General features: G+C 40.8%; 1 protein-coding gene across 4 annotated transcripts in view; it reads right to left on the bottom strand.

Moving 5' to 3' along the window:
* Window positions 1–22,271, bottom strand: part of LOC111961678 (splicing factor, suppressor of white-apricot homolog) — a 135,106-nt gene extending 112,835 nt beyond the window's left edge. For 2 of the 4 annotated variants that reach the window (XM_023984120.1, XM_023984122.1), the window contains exons 1-6: window positions 21,900–22,271; window positions 21,379–21,498; window positions 20,782–20,945; window positions 14,526–14,657; window positions 8,226–8,302; window positions 5,210–5,429 (exon numbers count right to left, since the gene is read on the bottom strand). In XM_023984120.1, coding sequence (XP_023839888.1) covers window positions 5,210–5,429; window positions 8,226–8,302; window positions 14,526–14,657; window positions 20,782–20,945; window positions 21,379–21,498; window positions 21,900–22,099 — 913 coding nt within the window. In that variant the 5' untranslated portion in view covers window positions 22,100–22,271. Of the gene's footprint in view, window positions 1–5,209; window positions 5,430–8,225; window positions 8,303–14,525; window positions 14,658–20,781; window positions 21,503–21,899 lie in introns of all 4 variants that reach the window. The other 2 variants (XM_023984121.1, XM_023984124.2) reach the window with 2 other exon arrangements.
* Window positions 22,272–23,207: the final 936 nt, after the last annotated feature.

Genomic DNA, 23,207 nt, shown 5'->3' with positions numbered 1-23,207 from the left:
GCAGAATTTTAGCCACAGACTTATGTGCTAGCTGTCTAGTCTGTGTTTTATAAAATGTGCAATGAGCATAAAAAGGCACATTTATATAAGAATTGGCAACTCGTTCTCATTCTGAGAAATATGCATGATGAATGGAAACAAGATGCCCTGAGCTTAAATTCAAGTCTCATAGCAAAGGGTCTGAATACTTATGTAAATAAGGTATCTCTGCTTTTAAGCAATATGCACACATTTCTAAAAACAGTTTTCACTTCGTCATTATGGGGTAGTGTGTGTAGATTGATGAGAATTTTGTTTTTAAATTCAAGCCACTTTAGAATAAGGCTGTAACGTAACAAAATGTGAAAAACATCAAGGGGTCTGAATACTTTCCGAATGCACTGTATATACTGTATGTATACATTATTTTAATAGCATGACACTGTAAAGTCCATTATTCCTCTGAATAGTGAATTAGGCTGTTTGAGAAGGTTTGAATCCTAAGCAACCTACATACACATTATTTGAAATACAACAGACAAACATAGCTACTGTAGTAGGTCAAAGCTGTCTGCTGGAAAACCTTGGTAGCGCATGGGTGGAGTAGGCATTGTGGTGCTCATGTGAATTTAACTTATTTTTTAGCTTCAGACCAATCCCTCCTTCTCACTTAATTTTTGTTTTGTTTTTAATGTCCATGGTTTTTACACTGGAAGGTAATATTCTGTTAAAGCTGCATTATACAAAATGTCCACATGCAAAGGCAGATTTGCCATTAGTCTGTCATTAGCAGTGCTATTGTAACCTTTAAAGAGAAATATCAAAATGTTTCGACTTCATTTTTATCATCTTCAGCACCAGCTCAACATACGGGAAAATAGCGCATTTCCATGTTTTACAGTAAATAAGATGTCATTGGAAACACTTTTCTTCCTACATCACCTACTAATTGTCTAGGCCAAAGTTGAATTACTGTTTAACGGATGCCCCGCCTAGCTTTTCTCCACAAGCCCCAACATTTTTTTCAGATGTGTTATCTTTTGGACAATATTTGCGGCTTCTTGTTTATAATGCACTGTCCGCTCTCCCTTGAGGCTTTCCCATTTTGATGCCCAAGAGAACAAACAGCCTCAGATCACACGCTCCGATCATGTTCAAGCCTCGGATTGGACAGTGAAAAAAACACGCTCGCACATGCAGATGTTGAATTTTTCTCTCATGCAGTCATGGCTGAAGACAGCGCAAATTCCTACTATTTATGTGTTCAGGTTAAACGTGGGACGTCCCTCATTATAAATAAGCAGTCGATTAAATTCATTGTTATTGCATAATTTTCAGATCTATTAGAAGCGATTAATAGACGAAACAACAATGTAATTTAACCAATTGACTGGCCAGAGATCAGGACATTCATCAGAAAAGACGCAGTGCAAGCTGATAGTATTTTGGACAACCAAATTGAACTCAAAATGATTGATGAAATCAAAGTGTGTCAGCTGTATGGTAATTTGCGATTCATAACTTACATTTTACCAGTACTACCAGTAGTAGTAGTAGGCCAACCGATAACACCACGACGGAATGCGTTTGAAGTGATGATGCGCCGCCGAGAACAGCTAGCATGTCCAGCAAAGTACATTGCCAGTGGCAAGGCACACACTTCATGCAGATCAGCAGGTGGGGGCTTTTCGTGGCAGTCAGACGAGACAATCAAAGGAAGATGCGGTGAGCAAAGTTATTGGCCTCGAATTTAGTCACACTTGCTCTATATAGATTGATGCTTCTAATTGTGCATGTTATAAACAACATTTATTTTGATGATTAAAGGTTATACTCTATGGCTGTATTTATGAATTTTTCCCCAATGCTATATTAATTTGGCAGACCTAACCTGATTGACCCTCTTTCTACAAAGCCTTGTCTATGAGAGGCCTAATCATATTGGTACAAATATTTTGTTAACGCCTAAGCTATAGAGAAACATTCAGGAAATTAACTCATTACTTTGCATCAACATTTTAATTTGATTACAATTATTTATTGTCAATCATTCTTGAATTTGTTAGGCTATACAATTAAGTAGATTAATGAACTGATAATACATCCTTTTACTTTTAAATATCATTTTTGAATATGATAGGATGTATAATAGAATGCAATCTTTTTTGTGAATAATGTTCATTAATATTCATTTATGTATTAATAATAGTAATCAGAAAATCAGTCTAACAATATTTTGCTTATTGTTCATTTCCATATAGCCTAGGACAATGTAGTAAAGTACTGTTATTCCTTATCCGCCTAATGAATTTTTTTTTTCGCTCGCATCACTTTTCTGGGGGGAAAATCCGTTAAACAGTGGATCAATTTTGTCTGGCCCTACACTTACTTTTTGGTCAGTGTGTGTGTGTGTGTGTGTGTGTGTGTAACTTTCATTTAACTAGACAAGTCAGTTAACAAATTCTTATTTACAATGAGGGCCCGGACAACGCTGGGCCAATTTTGCGCCGCCCTATGAGACTCCCAATCACGTCCGGATGTGATACAGCCTGGATTCGAACCAGGGACTGTAGTGACGCCTCTTGCACTGAGATGCAGTGCCTTAGACCGCTGCGTCCATGTGTTAACTATTTAACTGTAAATTTAGATATGTGGCTAGCTAAATTTACCTAACTAATGGTTTGCATTTATTGATTAACCACAGCTTGAATATCACCATATACCTAGCCATCTACTGTAGCGTCGGTTCTACTTCATATGACTGGCAGCATGTTGTAGCAGCAGCTGTGTTGTTACTGAGCAACAGAATTGCTTGATCCGGTTAGATAGAACTCTGAGATATCTGAGATTCAGTTGAAAAGATGTTAACCTCTTTGGGCTAGGGGGCAGTATTTTGACGTCCGGATGAAAAGCGTGCCAAAAGTAAACTGCCTGTTCCTCAGGCCCAGACGCTCGGATATGCATATAATTGGTAGATTTGGATAGAAAACACTCTAACGTTTCTAGTAATGTCTGTGAGTAAAACAGAACTGATTTGGCAGGCGAAACCCTGAGGACAAACCATCCAAGAAAAAAAGAATTCAGCCTACCACTGTTTCCAATGGCTGTCATGTTCATTATGAGGCGAAATCCTCCCAGATTGCAGTTCCTAGGGTTTCCACTAGATGTCAACAGTCTTTAGAAAGAGTTTCAGGCTTGTTTTGGGAAAAATGAGCAAGAATTTGTAGTTTTTCTAAGTGGCTCCCATTTTGGCTGTAGTGTTTTCATGCTCGTGGATTGGAGTGCGATCTTTGTTGTTTATCTCCGGTAAAGGCAATAACGATTCTCTGTCTTAATTTTTTTGCGTTTATTTACGTATTAGCGTACCTGAGGTTTGATTATAAACGTTGTTTGGAAAAGTTTATTGGTAATGTTTGGGATTCATTTTGTATGCATTTTGAAGGAGGGAAACCTGTGGATTATTGAATGAAGCGCGCCAACTAAACTGAGTTTTTGGGGTTATAAAGAAGGACTTTATCGAACAAAAGGACCATTTGTGATGTAGCTGGGACCTTTAGGAGTGCCAAGAGAAGAAGATCTTCAAAGGTAAGACTTTATTATATCGCTATTTCTGACTTTCGTGGCGCACCTGCCTGGTAGAATTTTTTTTTTCATGCTTTTGTATGCGGGGCGCTGTCCTCAGATAATCGCATGGTGTGCTTTCGCCGTAAAGTATTTTTGAAATCTGACACAGCGGCTGGATTAACAAGAAGTTAGCTTTATTTTGATGTATGACACTTGTATTTTCATGAATGTTAAATATCTCTATTTCTGTCATTTGAATTTCGCACTCTGCAATTTCACCGGATGTTGTCGAGGTGGGTCGCTAGCCTGCGCCAGAAAGGTTCATTTCAGAAATGCTCCATAAAAGGTAGCACATCGTTGGTTCTTAAATCAACTTAAATGTTTACAAGAAAGATAAATTATACATTTAATAAAAACTGTTGCACCTACAAACTTAGTCAATACGAAACTTTTTAAATCCAATGGTCACTTTATGGACATTATAGTCTCGTTTTAATGCAACGTCTAATATTTGATCTAGGTAGAAGAAGAAAATACTCTGAAAACTCATTAGCTAACGGCCCTGTTAAAAATCCGGCATGTGGTTCTCAATAACGGCCGGACGGCTCAATCAAGTTGATTTGCGAATTTTGGCATATTGGCTTAGCTTCAACCAATGCATACTGATGGGTTCGGATTTCTAAACTTTGAATATTATTAATCATTAGTTATATCAGAGACATGAGGGGTGCCATAGTCTAGGGTCTACACCAGAAGTTAATGGTTATCTGTAGGAGGGATGTATATGGTAGAGGCAATTAAGCTTGGAATGTACTGAGTGAAGGAAAGACGATCACATCTTGGCAGGCACTGATAAGGGTGGAGAGCTGTGGATTAGTGAGGAAGGGGGCCGAGGTCAGGTCAGGTCACGTTAAGGGAGAAGGAACAGTTTATTGCCCGCATCCCTTAATTTCCTGCCTAGCAACAGAGATGTAATCTATAGAGAGAAGGAGGAGATTCCACCCCAAATTGGGGTATATATATTTTTTATTTAACCTTTATTTAACTAGGCAAGTCAGTTAAGAACAAATTCTGATTTACAATGACGGCCTAGGAAGAGTGGGTTAACTGCCTTGTTCAGGGGCAGAACAACAGATTTTTAACTTGTTAGCTCAGGGATTCGATCTAGCAACCTTTCAGTTACTGGCCCAATGCTCTAACCACTAGGCTACCTGCTGCCTCCAAAATCTATACTACCACTGGCGGAACCATGTCTTGTCTGTTCAGCTGTTAGATCCTTTGGTTGAAGCTTTTATAGTGTCCGTCAAGTTCTTACTCTGATATTTAGAACCTAAAAATACTACAGTTGCATACTACAGTAATACGTTCACCATATATTCTGAATTATATTAATGTATTCTGTTGTTAAAGGGACACTTCAAGATTTTGGTAATGGAGCCCTTTATGTACTTCCCCAGTCAGATGAACTTGTGAATCCCATTTTTATGTCTCTGCGTGCAATAGATAAAGGGCTTCATTGCCAAAATCCCGAAGTATCCCATTAAAATGTATTCTGTGCCACTGAGATTTCCACATGTATTATGTATTAGATAGTAACATATACTATGTATCCCATGATGTACAACTCATTCTATATAAACCCTTTTTGTTAATCTCTGTGACTCACCCTGTAAGTCCTGCTTGTCGGAGGCGGGGGTATAGCGGCCCTCCTTCATGGCCTTCAGGATGTGTTTGTAGTAGGGGTTCAGGTAGTGTTCGAAGTTCAGGAAGTCAAACTGGGAGTTGCCAGACTGCTTGGCTTTCAAAACAATCTCAAACTGGGCCCCCTGCTGGCACACAAAGTTGGCGGTCCTCTCAATGATGGCATGGGTTTTGGTGGTCGCTGGCTGGAAAGGGGAAGAGGACACACACTAAGTCAAACGAAGTGTGAGGTTGAGGATAGGTGACAACCTAGGGATATATAGTGAGGGAAAGAAGTATTTGATCCCCTGCTGATTTTGTACGTTTGCCCACTGAAAGAAATGATCAGTCTATAATTTTAATGGTAGGTTTATTTGAACAGTGAGAGACAGAATAACAACAACAAAATCCAGAAAAACACATGTCAAAACCCCACAAATTCTGACAAACTCCAAGCATTGATTATGCAAGAATGGGCTGCCATCAGTCAGGATGTGGCCCAGAAGTTAATTGACAGCATGCCAGGGCGGATTGCAGAGGTATTGAAAAAGAAGGGTCAACACTGCAAATATTGACTCTTTGCATCAACTTCATGTAATTGACAATAAAAGCCTTTGACACTTATGAAATGCTTGTAATTATACTTCCGTATTCCATAGTAACATCTGACAAAAATATCTAGACACTGAAGCAGCAAACTTTGTGGAAAATAATATTTGTGTCATTCTCAAAAGTTTTGGCCACGACTGTAGGATCAAGGCCCCCCTTTCCATGTAACATTATTCATTGTGATCTAACAGGCAAAGGGGATCCTAAATCAGCACTCCTTGTCTGAGATGCTTGATACATACGGCCCCAGACTTTCCTTTTAGGCAAGTTAATGTAACTGTATTTAATAACTGAGGCACAAGAGTAATCACTTCAGAAGCAAAGACGAAAAAGCTAAATACGCTACAACGTGACATGAAACAGGTTTTTAAGTGTAGCAGTTAATTCTTTGTGGGGGATCAACCAAATTCTATTTCCTAAAGACTGTAGCTGAGGTTTAATAGCTTCTTCACTTAACAATCATTTAATAAATACATACAAGACGGAAATCATTGGGACTCGATTATTCAATATCACTGTGACTGTGTACTTTCAATGATGAATCATTCTCGTTAGTTACCCTCAGAAAAAACTAGCAAAAACACACATTTCTCATCAAATGAAAACCTTTGGAGAGAAGACGCTTGGGCCTGAACTGTAGTAACATTCCACTACATACACATAACCTTGCAATTTAGAATTTTAACGAGGAACTTCTTATGGAATCATGAAACACAGAAAGGAAGAGCAGAGAGAGAGATGATTCCTTCTCCCCATCCCCCAGGCTGTCAGACCGGCGACTGCCTGTGATAACGGGGGGAAACACAGCCACATCCCCAAATTAATAGTTCAAATCAGATATTCGGAGAATTACGCCGGCTTTGACTAATTGGCCGTTTCGAGACGGTGCAATTGGGAAGGGCTTCACAGGGTACCCAATCGAAATCTCATTACAAGGACACGTGGAAAGGATGCGCATGTGTGTCTGGACATCACAGAGGACACTGACAGCCAGAGTGAGGAAGATCTCTCTGTCAGCGGCGTCCATATTGAATTACTATGTGTGTGTGCATGTGCACGTCCCTGGGTGTATGTAAGTTTGTGTGTGTGTTTGTGTGAGAGAGAATCGAGGCCATGCTGAGATGAAAGCCTCCCCTTCTTGAGTTGGAAGGAGCCTGCAGATGAAAGGCAACCGGCGGTCAATGGGGGATGCAGCAGCAGTGGAGTGGAAAGTCTGTCCTAGTGGACTGGGATGATACTGACTGACGCAAACTAAAGCAGCACAGCAGACTCCTCTTCTCAGTCTCCTCCCAGGCTGCAGGATGTGAGTGATGACCTCAATACCATCCCACAGATAAGACGCCTTATCTTTCGACTCACCACGTGTCTGTGTCTGTCTATTGGTCTGTCTGCAGTCTGATCAGCCTCGCAACATAAATACTGCACCAGTCACTGTCTATCACACGGACAACACTCGCAAGCAAGTTCTGCTGTTTGCTGCTCCGTTCCCTTCCTTTTCCCTCTCCACGGCTCCATAATAGTGAGTGTTATGTAAACCGTTGGACCCCGGACCCACCATTGTTCAAATGTATACTGAACAAAAATATAAATGCAACATGCAACAATTTCAAAGATTTTACTGAGTGACAGTTCATAAGGAAACCCGTCAATAGAAATAAATGCATTAGGCCCTGATCTATGGATTTCACATGACTGGGAATACAGATATGCATCTGTTGGTCACAGATACCTAAAAAATATAGGCCTCTGGATCTCGTCACGGTATTTCTGTGCATTCAAATTGCCATCGATAAAATGCAAATATGTTCATTGTCTGTAGCTTATGCCTGCCCATACCACAACTCCACCATGGGGCACTCTGTTCACAATATTGACAACAGTGAGGCCGGTTGGACGTACTGCCAAATTCTCTAAAACGACGAGTTATGGTAGAGAAATTAACATTCAATTCTCTCGCAACAGCTCTGGTAGACATTCCTGCAGTAAGAATGACAACTGAACGCTCCCTAAAAACTTGTAACTTATATGTTTCCTGGTCTTTCTTATCTCTCTCAGATATAGGAGACACTTCAGAACAAACTTCCTTTAGATTTTTTGGGGGGACGTTCTGTTGTTCCATGTAGTGAATCTCTTATTCAATGCGTTTGTATGGGCTAATAGCAGTAAGGCCAAATAAAAATGTTCATCAAATATATATATATATCTTTTTTTATACTTCAATGGGTGTTAAACTTCAAAATCAAATAGCTAAATGATCCTTGATATGACCTTTAAACACAAATCCATATAGCTTAGTAGAACCGCCCCCGGCTTAGACTTATGGGTTAAAACCCATTCTGCAACCCTGTGGTCCATCGTGTTAATTAAAGCATGAAGTAGTGCAGGGTACTCACCAGCTCCACATCGGGGGGGATCGCCAGGCCCGGGGGCGCCACGAAGGGTTCCTCGCTCTCCTGTGGCTCTGTTTCCTCTGATGAGGAACAACCGACAAGGTCAGGGAGAGAGAGAAGAAGAGAGATTAGGATTCAACCTACAGTCATTGTGACACATAACAAGCACTCAACAATTCCTCCTCTCCTTCCTCTACCCACTCTCATTCGGCCACGTTGCCCGAAGCACTCAGTTTCAGCTTTACTTACTCTTAACTTTCTGGGAGGTGGTGGTCCCTGTCACAATTATTTACAACATCTTACCCCCCCCCAGTGTGACATAACACACGGACAGGTCAGCTGGAAATTTGATTAAAATTGAATGCGTAAGTTCAATGTGGGGAGGCTGCAGATGGATGTAGAGGTTAAGCACATTAATGCCAAACATTGCGGCCAAGGAGCCCAGCATAGATTTGTCTTGTGCTGATTTAATTAGGCGCACCGCTGGTCGCCCGAGGTGTGCCCCGGCCGCCGATACCACAACAGAGACGAGCGCCCCCCCACACACACACACAAGTAGAGGAGTTTGTACTGCTGAGTAATCCCAGGCAGTGCCAGGTGACAGTACTGATGACAGCACTCAGACACACAGCAGTAGTACTGTACCATCTGCTGAGGGAGGGGCACTTTGGCGTTGGCTAAAGGGGAACGGGTGGGAGGGGTTGTATAATGCTGTGTTCATAAGCAATTGGGAAGGTGGTAATTTCAGCTTTGAAGTAGTAAATACGAGTTGGATGCATTCACGTGCTTCTGTGATAAAATGAAAGGTGCCTTAATATTAACAAAAATACAGAATCACAATGTATACCAGTAAGTAATATGAAATTACTTTATCTAAATGTTGATTATACAATCTGTGTGCTTTATTGATGTCTGAGTTTGATTGGTTATAGATAGAAATTGGGGCTGCAGGTAGCCAGCCTAGTGGTTAGAGCGTTGGGCCAGTAACCGAAAGGTTGCTGGATCGAATCCCCGAGCTGACAAGGTAAAAATATGTGGTTCTGCCCCTGAACAAGGCAGTTGGCCTACCGGGGAACAGTGGGTTGTCATTGTAAATAAGAATTTGTTCTTAACTGAGTTGCCTAGTTAAAATAAAAGGTAAACGTTTTTTTATCCTACAGGGCTTCCCAGCTCACAAGTGACTTGAAACCAAAGCTACATCGCCGTGTGATTTATTTGTATATTTCTCCCTTTCAGGTATGAATGTGATTTCGAATATATTTGTTCATGTCAGAATGATATTTGTACGTTTAGACCACTTCAAAATGAGCCATTAGCCATTTTGCTAGCTAGCTTGCTTGCTTGCTAGAAGGCTGCTCACTTGCACGAGGTGACTTCGTGATCAGAGCGTGCCCGAGAGACCGTGCGCACATTCAGGGGTATAAAACTTTAAATTACACTGAACAAAAATATAAACACAACATGGAACAATTTCTAAGATTTTACTGAGTTATAGTTCATATAACGAAATCAGTCAATTGAAATGTATTCATTAGGCTCTAATCTATTTCACATGCCTGGGAATACAGACATTTTGTATTTATTTGTTTATTTAACCTTTAGTTATCTAGGCAAGACAGTTAAGAACAAATTCTTATTGACAATGATGGCCTAACCCAGCCAAACCCTAACCCGGACGACGCTGGGCCAATTGTGCGCTGCCTTATGGGACTCCCAATCACGCCCGGTTGTGATACGGCTTGGAATCAAACCAGGGTCTGTAGTGATGCCTCTAGCACTGAGATGCAGTGCCTTAGACCGCTGCGCCACTCGGGAGCCCAGATACCTTAAAAAAAAGTAGGGGCGTGGATCAGAAAACCCGTCAGTATCTGGTGTGACCACCATTTGCCTCAGGCTGCACAACATCTCCTTCGCATAGAGTTGATCAGGCTGTTGATTGTGGCCTGTGGAATGTCGTCCCACTCCTCTTCAATGGCTGTGCGAAGTTGCTGGATATTGTTGGGAACTGGAACACGCTAGGCTTGGGCGGTATCCAGGTTGTCCTACCTTCATACCGACCTTGTGCCATAAAAGGATATTCTGTAATACCGGCACTGAACAGAAGGGGGGCAATGTTCAAACCCCACTGGGCCTCTGTAATCCGAAGGTTAGTAATGCTAACAATACATGTACAATCCCATAGAGAATGCTAACTAAATGCTAACGAGCGCATTGCAAACATTTTATACAATCTTTGACCTAAACTGCTTGTAGGACCGAAATCCCAACTCAAAGACACATAAGTAACTCAGAAATACTACTCACAGTTTGCTGCAATCACAAACCAAATATTAGACATCAAGGCTCTTGATCCAGGAGGGGATTCTCTGCTTTTACAAAGCAAAGCTTGACTTTGGAAGAAGCTAACTACTAGATAGTTAACTAGCTACAAAATTAGCAAACCATATGCACAACTGCTGAATTTTAAACAGTTAATTTATTAGTTATAAAGACATCTGGCCCTTCTTTTGACACTGTTAACAACCCTCCAGGCGAGCTTCAATGCCATACAACTCTCCTTCCGTGGCCTCCAATTGCTCTTAAATACAAGGTAAAACTAAATGCATGCTCTTCAACCGATCGCTGCCTGCACCTGCCCGCCTGTCCAACATCACTACTCTGGACGGCTCTGACTTAGAATATGTGGACAACTACAAATACCTAGGTGTCTGGTTAGACTGTAAACTCTCCTTCCCAGACTCACATCAAACATCTCCAATCCAAAGTCAAATCTAGAATTGGCTTTCCTATTCCGCAACAAAGCATCCTTTACTCATGCTGCCAAACATACCCTTGTAAAACTGACCATCCTACCAATCCTCGACTTCGGTGATGTCATTTACAAAATAGCCTCCAAAACCCTACTCAATAAATTGGATGCAGTCTATCACAGTGCCATCCGTTTTGTCACCAAAGCCCCATAATACTACCACACTGCGACTTGTACACTCTCGTTGGCTGGCCCTCGCTTCATACTCGTCGCCAACCCACTGGTTCCAGGTCATCTACAAGACCCTGCTAGGTAAAGTCCCCCCTTATCTCAGCTCGCTGGTCCCCATAGCAGCACCTACCTGTAGCAGCGCTCCAGCAGGTATATCTCTCTAGTCACCCCCAAAACCAATTCTTCCTTTGGACGCCTCTCCTTCCAGTTCTCTGCTGCCAATGACTGGAACGAACTACAAAAATCTTCTGAAACTGGAAACACTTATTCCCTCACTAGCTTTAAGACCAGCTGTCAGAGCAGCTCATAGATTACTGCACCTGTACATAGCCCATCTATAATTTAGCCCAAACAACTACCTCTTTCCCTACTGTATTTATTTATTTATTTTTTTGCTCCTTTGCACCCCATTATTTCTATCTCTACTTTGCGCTTTCTTCCACTGCAAACCAACCATTCAGTGTTTTTAGTTTTTTATTTTACTTGCTGTGTTGTATTCACTTCGCCCTCCATGGCCTTTTTATATTTTTATTTATTTATACATATATTTGTTTGCCTTCACCTCCCTTATCTCACCTCACTTGCTCACATTGTATAGAGACTTATTTTTTTCACTGTATTATTGACTATAATGTTTGTTTTACTCCATGTGTAACTATGTGTGTTGTTGTATGTGTCGAACTGCTTTGCTTTAATCTTGGCCAGGTCGCAATTGTAAATGAGAAACGTGTTCTCAATTTGCCTACCTGGTTAAATAAAGGTTAATAAAAAAAAAAAAAAAAAAAAAAAAAATAAATCTTGCTGGCAAAACTGTACTTGTGAATTTCATAAGTAACAAGAACACCTGCCGCATGCTGCACAACAGTGAGTGACTCACAAGGCTCCGGTCTCTAGTTGTTGTGTGCTTGTAAACACCACGTGACTGGGGACTACCGGTAAGCTTCAACGAAAAATTATGTGACAGGTGAAATCAAGAACGGGATTTTATTTATCTCCTAATGTATTGCACAAGTTGACTGCAGGTATTTAAAAAGTTTTTTTTTTTTTTTAAACGTCTAGAAAACATAAGAAATAGTTTCAACAGTATTGAAAAACCACCCTCCGGCTATTTCAAAATACCCCGGTATACGGTATACCGCCCAAGCCTACAACACACTGTCGTACACGTTGATCCAGAGCATCCCAAACATGCTCAATGGGTGACATGTCTGGTGAGTACGCAGGTCATGAAAGAACTGGGACATTTTCAGAATTGTGTACAGATCCTTGCGACATGGGCCGTTCATTATCATGCTGAAACATGAGGTGATGGCGGCAGATGAATGTCAGGAAAATGGGCCTCAGGATCTCATCATGGTATCTCTGTGCATTCAAATTGCCATCAACGTTGTCTGTAACGTATGTCTGCCTGCCCACACCATAAACCCACCACCACCATGGTGCACTCTGTTCACAACGTTGACATCAGCAAACCGCTCGCTCACACAACACCATACACAGTCTGCCATCTGCCCGGTACAGTTGAAACCGGGGTTAATCCGTGAAAAGCACACTTCTCCAGCGTGCCAGTGGCCATCCAAAGGTATACATTTTCCCACTGAAGTTGTTTACGACGCCGAACTGCAATCAGAATTTTTTTTTTTTTTAAAGTTGGATGTGGAGGTCCTGAGATGGCATAGTTACACGTGGTCTGCGGTTGTGAGGCCAGTAGGATGTACTGCCAAATACTCTTAAACGGTTTATGGTAGAGAAATAAACATTAAATTCTCTGGCAACAGCTCTGGTGGACATTCCTGCAGTCAGCATACCAAAAAATCGCTCCCTCAAAACTTGAGACATCTGTGGCATTGTGTTGTGTGACAAAACTGTACATTTTAGTGGCCTTTTTTTGTCCCAAGCACAATGTGCACCTGTGTAATGATCATGCTGTTTAATCAGCTTCTTGATATGCCACACCTGTCAGGTGGATGGCTTATCTTGGCAAAGGAGAAATGCTCACTAACAGGGATGTAAACAAATTTGTGTACAAAATTTGGGAGAAATAAGCTTTTGTGAGTACGGAAAATGTATGGGATCTTCTATTTTAGCTCATGAAACATGGGACCAACACTTCAAATGTTGTGTTGATAGTTTCTTTCAGAATAGTTGAGAAACGCTGATTGGCTAATGGCAAACAAGCTGCATCAACCACAAACTAAAAGTACAGCTATCATGCTCGCAAACAAATTATAGTGTTTAAAAAAACATCAATAGATTGCTTAAATTAAAATAATGTTTTGCCAAAAATGTTGTTATTGAGGTAATTTCCTTAGTAGGTGACGTCAGAGGTCAGCATGTGGGAGAAGTGGAAGCTCAGGGATGATAGACGATTTCCCCACTAGTTATTACCAGCTGGAGGGGCATTCAAGTAGGACTGACGCAGAGCACAGCGTCCTGACAGCCACTTATCAATAACCCTCTACAGACTAAGCCCTAGCCAGGGGGGTTCTACTAAACTATATTAAATTGTTTTAAGAAGGTCATAACCAAGGATTATTTAGCTATTTGATTTAGAATTTTAAATATATAATTTAGCCTTACTGCTATTAGCCCATGCATACGTATTGAATAACAGATTCACTACATGGAACAGCACAGTCCCCCCCAAAAAAAATCTAAAGGAAGTTTGTTCTTAAGTATCTGTCCTATATCTGAAAGATATAAGACAGATCAGGAAATATACTTCCATTCATTTTTTAAACTGGTACCGGGGGACCTTCGACATGTACATATTCGTGAGAGTCTCACCTTTCCACAGAGGGATAATATTAGTGTGCAGCTCAAACTGTTCGGATCCTACATACAGAAGTTGGCAGATCGGCTGTTCACTGGGCCTATGAAGAGGCTGAAGCCCAGCACTGGACCTCACAGATGATTAAAAGTCAGTAGAGTAGCTAGCCAGTAAGACTTCACATTCAGTGCCGAAACTTGAAAAAGCTTTATTTTGTATAGCTCCAGGGCATCAAATAGTGGTTTGTGTGACTCCGGGGAGCCTGCCATGCTAAAGAATTAATCACAGGGTTTTCATTAAAGGTGATATGTGAGCCTCTCCACCAGTGTATTCATGTGTCTAGTGTGAGATGCATGTCTCTCTCTTTCTCCTCTCTCTCCCCCTAACGGCAGGTCAAAGAAAGATTCTCAGTGGTTTCAAGGGGTAACAAGTGGTATCAAGAGGTATTGTAAATATATGTGTGAGTTTACTTGAATTTTAATTCCTTTTTTGTCATTTGTGGATTCAAATACATAATTTAAATGTGTGTGCATTCATGTGTGCGTGTGCTCACCCGTCTCCCTGTTGGCCTCCTCTTCCTCAGTGGGTTGAGAAGGGTCGTAGTAGTCTGCGCTGTAGCGGAAGCCCACTGTGTTATAGGTGCCTTCATCTGCCAGAGCTTCACTCAGACGCTTGTATTCTTCCTCTGTGTGAGAAAAACATACATAATAAAAGAGTGAGGGGAATGGAACGGAAGATTTATTGAAAAATACAGCCATAGGCTACTGTTGGGATTGCCTCTAGCATGAGACAACATTGGATTAATTCAAAATCATCATTCAATCCATCCTGCATAGTTAAGGATGTAAAGAGTGCTGTGAGCTGAGAGCTGACAAAAACTAAAGCAGATCGAAGCCAAGCTTACCTTATAACACCACACTTGTCTATTGCAATTGATCTCATAGTAAAGGACTGAGGAATCAAAGACAAATTCCCATCTAACAAGAAAAATATTTTTTATGCGTCTCGTGTCCCCACATGGATAATTGCTAAAGCCCCACTACTCAAGGGCGCGCGAGCGTGAGGGGACAAAAGTAACACAAATTACATGAGGACTCAGTCAGTTTGGGAATTAAACACCATATTTCACTTAAAGCCTTCGAAACTATTTAATTTAAATAGTCACTTAGGCTAGATTTAATTTGGCAAAGGTGATTCTTTATGTAATCGTCAGAGCCATTTCATTATAAGTGACAGAATATTTGCTATGAAGTGTGCAGCATTGCTAAAATAACCTTAGGATAGTCTTTTTAAAATGATGTGTATTTCAACACTCAAGTCTTTAAGCCAATAAAATAGAAATCTTTGGACAGGAGAGGTACTTTCGCATGAAAATCAGGCAACGGTAGTTAAAAATTCATGAAAAAAGTTACACTACGGTAGGGCTAACCCCAATTAGTCGACCAGTAACAAAAAATATATATATCATGATGTACAGAGACCTGTCTGATTCACACCTGTGAGTGGACTGATCCATTGTGGAGACATGTGCTACTGAAATTGTAAATGGTTATATTACATAAAAACAATGGGGCAACACTAACAAAAATAATATTATTTAATAACAAATGTGCTTTCTCCTGCATTGGATAGAGGTCGCTGTCCGTGGTTCAGAAACACATCAGTGCGCTGTTGAATTTGTGCCTCTTCTCAAACCACGTTGCTTTGTACATAATAGCAAAGTTAACCAGCATATTGGTGTTGAGACCAAAGGCAGCAGCAGAATGAGGAGAGAAATAATAAGACAAAGCCTGTTTTCTTAAGAAAAGTGAGGAAAGGAAACCCCAAATTAAGGTCTATAATCAATAGCCTAACTCTTAGTAGGCTTAGTATAGCAGCCTTATATAACCCCCATTGATCTATAGGCCTGTTTAGTCTTAATAGAGTAACTTACTTAAGCCTATATTTCAATACTAATATAGGCTACTGTATCAACCATTTAGAAATTAATGTCATCACACAGCATACGAGTCATTTATGATTTGACATGCAATCAAGAATTTTAGTTTTAAAATAAAATGAGCGAGTCTTAAATAATAAGCTTAAACCTTTCCATTTCTAAAATTGCATTCACGAATTAATGTGACTGTTTAGTCTTTGCTGTAATAAAGGCTTAACAAAAAAAGGTTACAACAGACTCTCTGGTATTTTGTGTTGTTTACATTGTTCTAAACAGTCAGAAAAATATATATTGTAATCAATACAGCGCCTGTTTGGTAAACATAATATGCACGCAGTGCTTGCTCCTTACTTGCTTTTTCTTGATATCCAGTGTTTTACACAACTACTCAAATTTATTCCATACATCTGACTTTTCCTTTACCTCCTGAGCAACCAGTAAACATCCTCCCGTTTCGTGTTTATTTGCCACGTCCTCTGCATCCATTTTTCTGTCACGTGTTACAGCATTCAGAGTTTGTAATAAACAATTTATTGATGTGATCATGATATGCTATAGGTCAGGCACTACTGTGCCCTATTTGGACAGGCTTAGTTTTACTGGGAGAAGTCGGGTAATGTAATTATGTGAACGAGAACAAAACACAATATCTGTAATTTTAGTCCCATCCAAATTAACATTTACATGGAAGGGGAGCAACAATTCCAGCCAGAATAACCTACTGTTTTTTGGCCAACTCCAAGAATCAACATCCCTGTGTTTTGAGAGAAATGTCATAGGTGCAGGAGATGCCCGCGGTTTGCACAAGAAAACAATAACAGATTAGATCAATTGAACTAAGTGCTGCGCATAAGCTATAGATGAATGGCCTACATGTATCATATCAACTTTCACAGTGAATGCTTTTGTTTATATGTTTTGTGCTTATGAATTGAATATTATCAAATGCATTAATAAAAAAATCTAGCCTATTCAATGCAAGCCTTGCTGTTAATAGATAGCAAAGCAGCATACAACTGGCCTAATCATTGGAAATGATTAGCTAACTTTCTCATCCATAGCCTTAAAAACGCATCGCAAGTACAATTGCACTGTTTAGCTCACATTTGATGGCTGGGGGGCATTTAAAACGTACTGCGGATTGCTAAAATATCCTAATGACTATGATCAAACTTCCTCAATTCAAATATACATTAATGCCAACACTATACCAAAAATGTTTGGGATGGTTTAGAAACTTGGGAACCAAGCTCGAGTTCAGTGTGACCCTATCACCTGGACATGTTGAAATACTGCATCTTCACGCCTAGATAAAAACATCCAGGCTTCCGTCATAACTGTCAACTTATTGAACAAAAATAAGAATTACAGGAGGCAGTTTGGAAATACGAATACCGTCCGAATTGTCATCTGGAATAACGGACATTCTGGAGTAATAATTACATAACCAACGTTGTCTAGTAATACTAGTCCCGTGCGAATAGGTCACGTGCATGTGATGCATACATGTGTCACGTAAAGAGAGCAAGGGTTGAGGGAATAGGGAATGTTTCCCCTAAACAAATTAGGGATTTCAGTAACAGAACTTTTCAGTCAGAAATGGCTGTACTTATGTTGCAGCTTCAGCAACACGGACAGCAGGATAAAAACGTTGATGTTCTGTGGTGGTCGCTGCAGCAGGGAGGAGCGTGAAACAATGGGTGCTCGTTTTTTTAACACAGCGCAGTAAGACGGTGCCCGGCACAATCAAATAACTTGCTGGTCGGATTCCCGCTAGTCATTTGTGTTTCTTAATTATTTAATCAAACAGTGTGCTTAAATCATCAGACAAGCTGAATATAGTGAATATAAACTCAGCATAAAAACAAACGTCCTCTCACTGTCAACTGTGTTAATTTTCAGCAAACTTAACATGTATAAATATTTGTATGAACATAAGATTAAACAACTAAAGACAAACTGAAAAAGTTCCACAGACATGTGACTAACAGAAATGGAATAATGTGTCCCTGAACAAAGGGAGGGTCAAAATCAAAAGTAACAGTCAGTATCTGGTGTGTCCACCAGCTGCATTAAGTACTGCAACGCATCTCCTCCTCACAGACTGCACCAGATTTGCCAGATCCTGCTGTGAGATGTTACCCCACTCTTCCACCAAGGCACTTGCAAGTTCCCGGACATTTCTGGGGGGAATGGCCCTACTCCTCACCCTCCAATCCAACAGGTCCCAGACGTGCTCAATGGGATTGAGATTTGGGCTCTTCGCTGGCCATGGCAGAACACTGACATTCCTGTCTTGCAGGAAATCACACACAGAATGAGCAGTATGGCTGGTGGCATTGTCATGCTGGAAGGTCATGTCAGGATGAGCCTGCAGGAAGGGTACCACATGAGGGAGTAGGAGGTCTTCCCTGTAACGACCAGCGTTGAGATAGCCTGCAATGACAACAAGCTCAGTCTGATGATGCTGTGACACACCAACCCAGACCATGACGGACCCTCCACCTCCAAATCGGTCCCCCTTCAGAGTACAGGCTTCGGTGTAACGCTCATTCCTTTGATGATAAACGCGAATCCCACCATCACCCCTGGTGAGACAAAACCACGACTCGTCAGTGAAGAGCACTTTTAGCCAGTCCTGTCTGGTCCAGCGACGGTGGGTTTGTGCCCATAGGCGACGTTGTTGCCGGTGATGTCTGGAGAGGACCTGCCTTACAACAGGCCTACAAGCCCTCAGTCCAGCCTCTCTCAGCCTATTGCAGAAAGTCTGAGCACTGATGGAGGGATTGTGCGTTCCTGGTGTAACTCGGACAGTTGTTGTTGCCATCCTGTACCTGTCCCACAGGTGTGATGTTCGGATGTACCGATCCTGTGCAGATGTTGTTACACGTGGTCTGCCACTGCGAGGACGATCAGCTGTCCGTCCTGTCTCCCTGTAGCGCTGTGTTAGGCGTCTCACACTACGGACATTGCAATTTATTGCCCTGGCCACATCTCCAGTCCTCATGCCTCCTTGCAGCATGCCTAAGGCACGTTCACGCAGATGAGCAGGGCATCTTTCTTTTGGAAAGGCCTCTTTAGTGTCTTAAGTTTTCATAACTGTGGCCTTAATTGCCTAGCGTCTGTAAGCTGTTAGTGTTTCTTAACGTCCGTTCCACAGGTGCATGTTCATTAATTGTTTATGGTTCATTGAACAAGCACGGGAAACAGTGTATAAACCCTTTACAATGGAGATATTTTGATTTTTACAAATGATAATTGAAAGACAGAGTCCTGAAAAAGGGACGTTTCTTTTTTTGCTGAGTTTAGATGATTTGATTTAAACAGAGGATGTGTCAATATATGGAAAAATACACATTTTACACAATTGGTCGAAAGAACAGACAACTCTTGGTCGACAAAGATTTGTTTTAGTTGGGAAAAGCCCTACACTACGGGCATGTTTACAACATTGTCTAAGGCAGCACAAATTATGCTGATAACTACAGAAAATGAAACATTAAACAGTAAACATAAGCCGCAACAATAGTCTATGATCAGTCATTCAACCAGACAGTGATTGCCTGAGAAAATACTTAATATTTTATCTTGGACCTCACAAGACTACATACTAATTTCCAAATGAATCCATGTGCATAATTATCCTTAACCCTTTACATTTGTACCCGTATATGGGTTGAAAATTGCAGATTTGGAACGTAGTGGGTGTACAGTAACATGCTACACATGACGTCAGAGCTCTGTTCTGAACAGAATGAGACTGTTCACCGGGGCACATGCACCTGAATGCACTCATGGCTCCTTTCTATGCGCACTAAAATTATGATCTGTTTCTCTGAATTGCCTTGTGAAAGCCTAACACTGTAAAATTGTAATTTATAACTTAGCTAGTCATGCTGACAATATAACAAGCTTTCAAATCTTGCCCAGCTGACCCAGATTGCAATATATAATGGACCATTTTTGGATTGCGTAAACAACAACAGTAATTGTGTAATGGTGGGATGCAGGGTTGTGTCCAAAATTAAACTACAAGTGTGCTTGCTCTAGTTCCACAACGGCACAGCTAGGAGAGATAAAAATAGTACCGTATATAAATAAAAGTGCATTGAAATTGCTTAGGACACTTTGGAGAGGTGTGTGGCCACTTGTAGAAACCAGTTATTCCTCTTAGTCAAACCTTTGTTGTTTTTTTGTCTTATGTTGCACCTAGCCCACATTTTCTAGCAATAGTCTTATCATGTATGTATGTATCCAGAGTATTTTCAGATTTCGTATCAACAAATGCAGCGAAAAGTACAGTAAATGTAATTTTGCATGAAATCAACAGTGTAATTTTTGGATTGAGTCTTGTATCAGGTGAACTGTTGGGCTACTAATTTTCCCATTACCTCTAAACGGTTCACTTTCAATTGCTACCATGGTTATGCATTTCATATTTCCTCAGTAAGAAACATTTCAATATAGCCCTAACCATATAAGCCAATTGCCATGAGTTAAAAGGTTAAGGTCTAGCTTTATTATATAGTTCAGGCTTTATATGGAAAAAAAGGCATTTTTTCTCAAAAAAAGGCTTTTCAGTCAATCACATTTCATGGCTTTTAGAAAGGGCTCACAGAGCTTATTTCTCCACTCACAGATGTCTGTGAAGCAATACAGAACAAATTGAAGTGTCTTTTGACTTTTGTTTGCATGTTCTACGGTCTTGTAAAGATAGGTGGTACTGGTAATGTACCATCAATAACATTATTTATTTTTTATAAAACAAATCTTGCAACTTTTACTGTCTTCAACACCAGATGAGTGGAGGCATTGCTCAGCAGTTCAGACACAGGAGACAGAGTATGATCCCCCAGCTATAACTGATTACCTTGTCTGGCTTCTTCCTCCAGTAGGTCTGTGTGCATGGCCAGGTACCTCTCCTCATCACACAGGGCCTCGATCCTGGCCTCCTCCTCGGACAGCTGGTAGTCTCTGTTCCACGAGCCTGTGTCGTACTCCGAGAGGTCATGCAAGTGACCGCGCCCATCATACCTGTAGGGTGAAGAGAGGGGTTAGAGGAATAGAAGAAGCAACTGAGGAAAGACAACACATGGACCTACTTACCAACACAGATGGGACCCTAAAACCAAGAGTTTTTAACAACAAAACGTGCTACCTCAGTCACAAGTCTTTCATGAGGGAGTGTATGGTACTGGAACTGAGCAATCTCGTCACAATACAGCCTAACATGAACAACTCCTGACATAGGCCTATCTAGTGCAGTTCTCTGGCAAGCTTACTCAGTGTAGCCTCTCTCATTCCTCTCTCAACAATCCCTATGGAGAAACAGCCCTGCATGAACACAAAAACAAAAGAAAACAACTCGTGTCTTACCTTACAGGGTTTAACTTCCCCATATAATATGCATAATTCCTTCTATATCTGTAAAAAAGGTACATCCACACAAACCCGAGCACATAAATACCTATCCGTAAGAACCCAAACGGACGATATTTTCCTGCGTTCGCTCCTCTCTTCCACCTCTCCAGAGTGGGCGCTGGGGTTGGCATTGGGGGGCCAGGCAGGACCCCTTAGCCTTAGGCTACTTGCTGGGGAAATAAGGGCTGGTTATGTGATAGAGAGACACACACATACATTCGAAACAAGAGGCAGGCCCGTGGGTATATTTCCAAATAAACAACTATTTTTACAGGTCATCATAGCCAACTGTCAGTCTCATGTAGAGCATGTTCACTGTTGAAATATATGGCCAACTTAAAGGAGGACACAGCATCTTGACATGATGCTCTGCTACCCTGTTAATAGTTAGTGCATCTTCGGTTTCATGAGGCCAAAAGGACGTCATTAGCAAGCTAGATAAATGGTTCGCCAATACTTTTATGTCACAGTTATGTTTGCAAGAATCCGATCAGTCCCTTCGAAAGACAGATCTGGGATTAGGAAAGTTGGTTAGGATAACAATTCCTTTAGGTTTGTTCAACCGACCTATCAATCAGGATGTTCTTGTCCCCCATCCATGGGATGAGCTGTTTGCCCTGCTCGTGGAAGTGAGCCCTCTCGTCATCCCGGAACAGCTTGCAGGCATAGCCGAACACGAGAATCTCGGCATATTTATTGCTGTCACTCTCATCCTTCTTCGCCGGCTTGTTATTGTGGTCCCTCTTGCCCCCGCCGCGCCGATACATTCCAAATTTGCACGTGAAAGAAATCTAGCGCGCTAGATAAGTTATATTACTATCGTTCAATTCTTGTCGTACTACAAAGTCTTTCTTTCTCGGTTAAAATGACACATAAAATGTCACAATAAACATACTCACAAAAACCTATTTCTGACATGTGCAGCCATTTTGGAAAAGTTTGTAAATTACACTTTTGGTTCATATATGTAGATTCGCCAATTGCTCTTCAAGATAGAAAAACACTATACGTAAAATAAACGTTTAATTTCCCTATATTCTGAAGAGAAGTAACAGTATTCATTATGTATCTACATTTGATAATATATAATACATAGTCTGTGATTTTATGAGTTAGTGCCCTCTATTTGTGCATGTTGAATGTGCTACAGTGTGATTATGAAATAACTTTCGAGAGAGAAATGGTGAGATCGTAAAGTCGTCTAGCCTGAATTTGCTCTACTCTGTAAATCCTACCGGTTTCTGAGATTTAATTCCTTAAACTACCATACACTTAAACGACATTAGGTAGTTTAACATTTTGACACATACATATACATATATATATGCTTGTCTAAAAGGTGTTTATTGAGAAAAAAATAGAGGTAGGCCTCCGAGGTGGGCAGGGGCGTATTGGCAATCTGGCAATTCTGGCAAATGCCAGATTGGCTGGACCATTTTTTTGTTGGGTGGGCTGGTCGAAATTGACACACACAAAAAAAAACGATGCAAAGGTAACATTGCCAGTGGCCCATGCTGCCCTACAAAGGCAAAATGCAGTAAGTACACTTTTGATCAAAATTGAGTTAAGACTGAAATCAGACTTTGTAGTATATGTTTTATCTTGTGAGAAAGTGTCGTTGTTCAATATATATTTTGTTCTTGAGAAAAAAAGAGTGTGAAATTTGTAGTAAATACAAAATGCAAGCCATACAAAGGCAAAGAGCACTAACAGCACAAACAGTGGAAATTAGAAAAATGGAATTAAAGTAGTTTTGCTGTCCAGCCAAATATGTAGTTAGATAAATTATAATACACTAATGTATTATCTTATTATGAAGACATTTTTTATGCATATCAACCAGTCTGAAGTGCTGTAATAGTAATTACCACTTAG

The sequence above is a fragment of the Salvelinus sp. IW2-2015 genome, linkage group LG4q.1:29 (assembly GCF_002910315.2).
Source record: "Salvelinus sp. IW2-2015 linkage group LG4q.1:29, ASM291031v2, whole genome shotgun sequence".
Lineage (NCBI taxonomy): Eukaryota > Metazoa > Chordata > Actinopteri > Salmoniformes > Salmonidae > Salvelinus > Salvelinus sp. IW2-2015.
The sequence above is the reverse complement of the archived record's forward strand: the minus strand, read 5'-3'. Positions and strand labels throughout refer to the sequence as shown.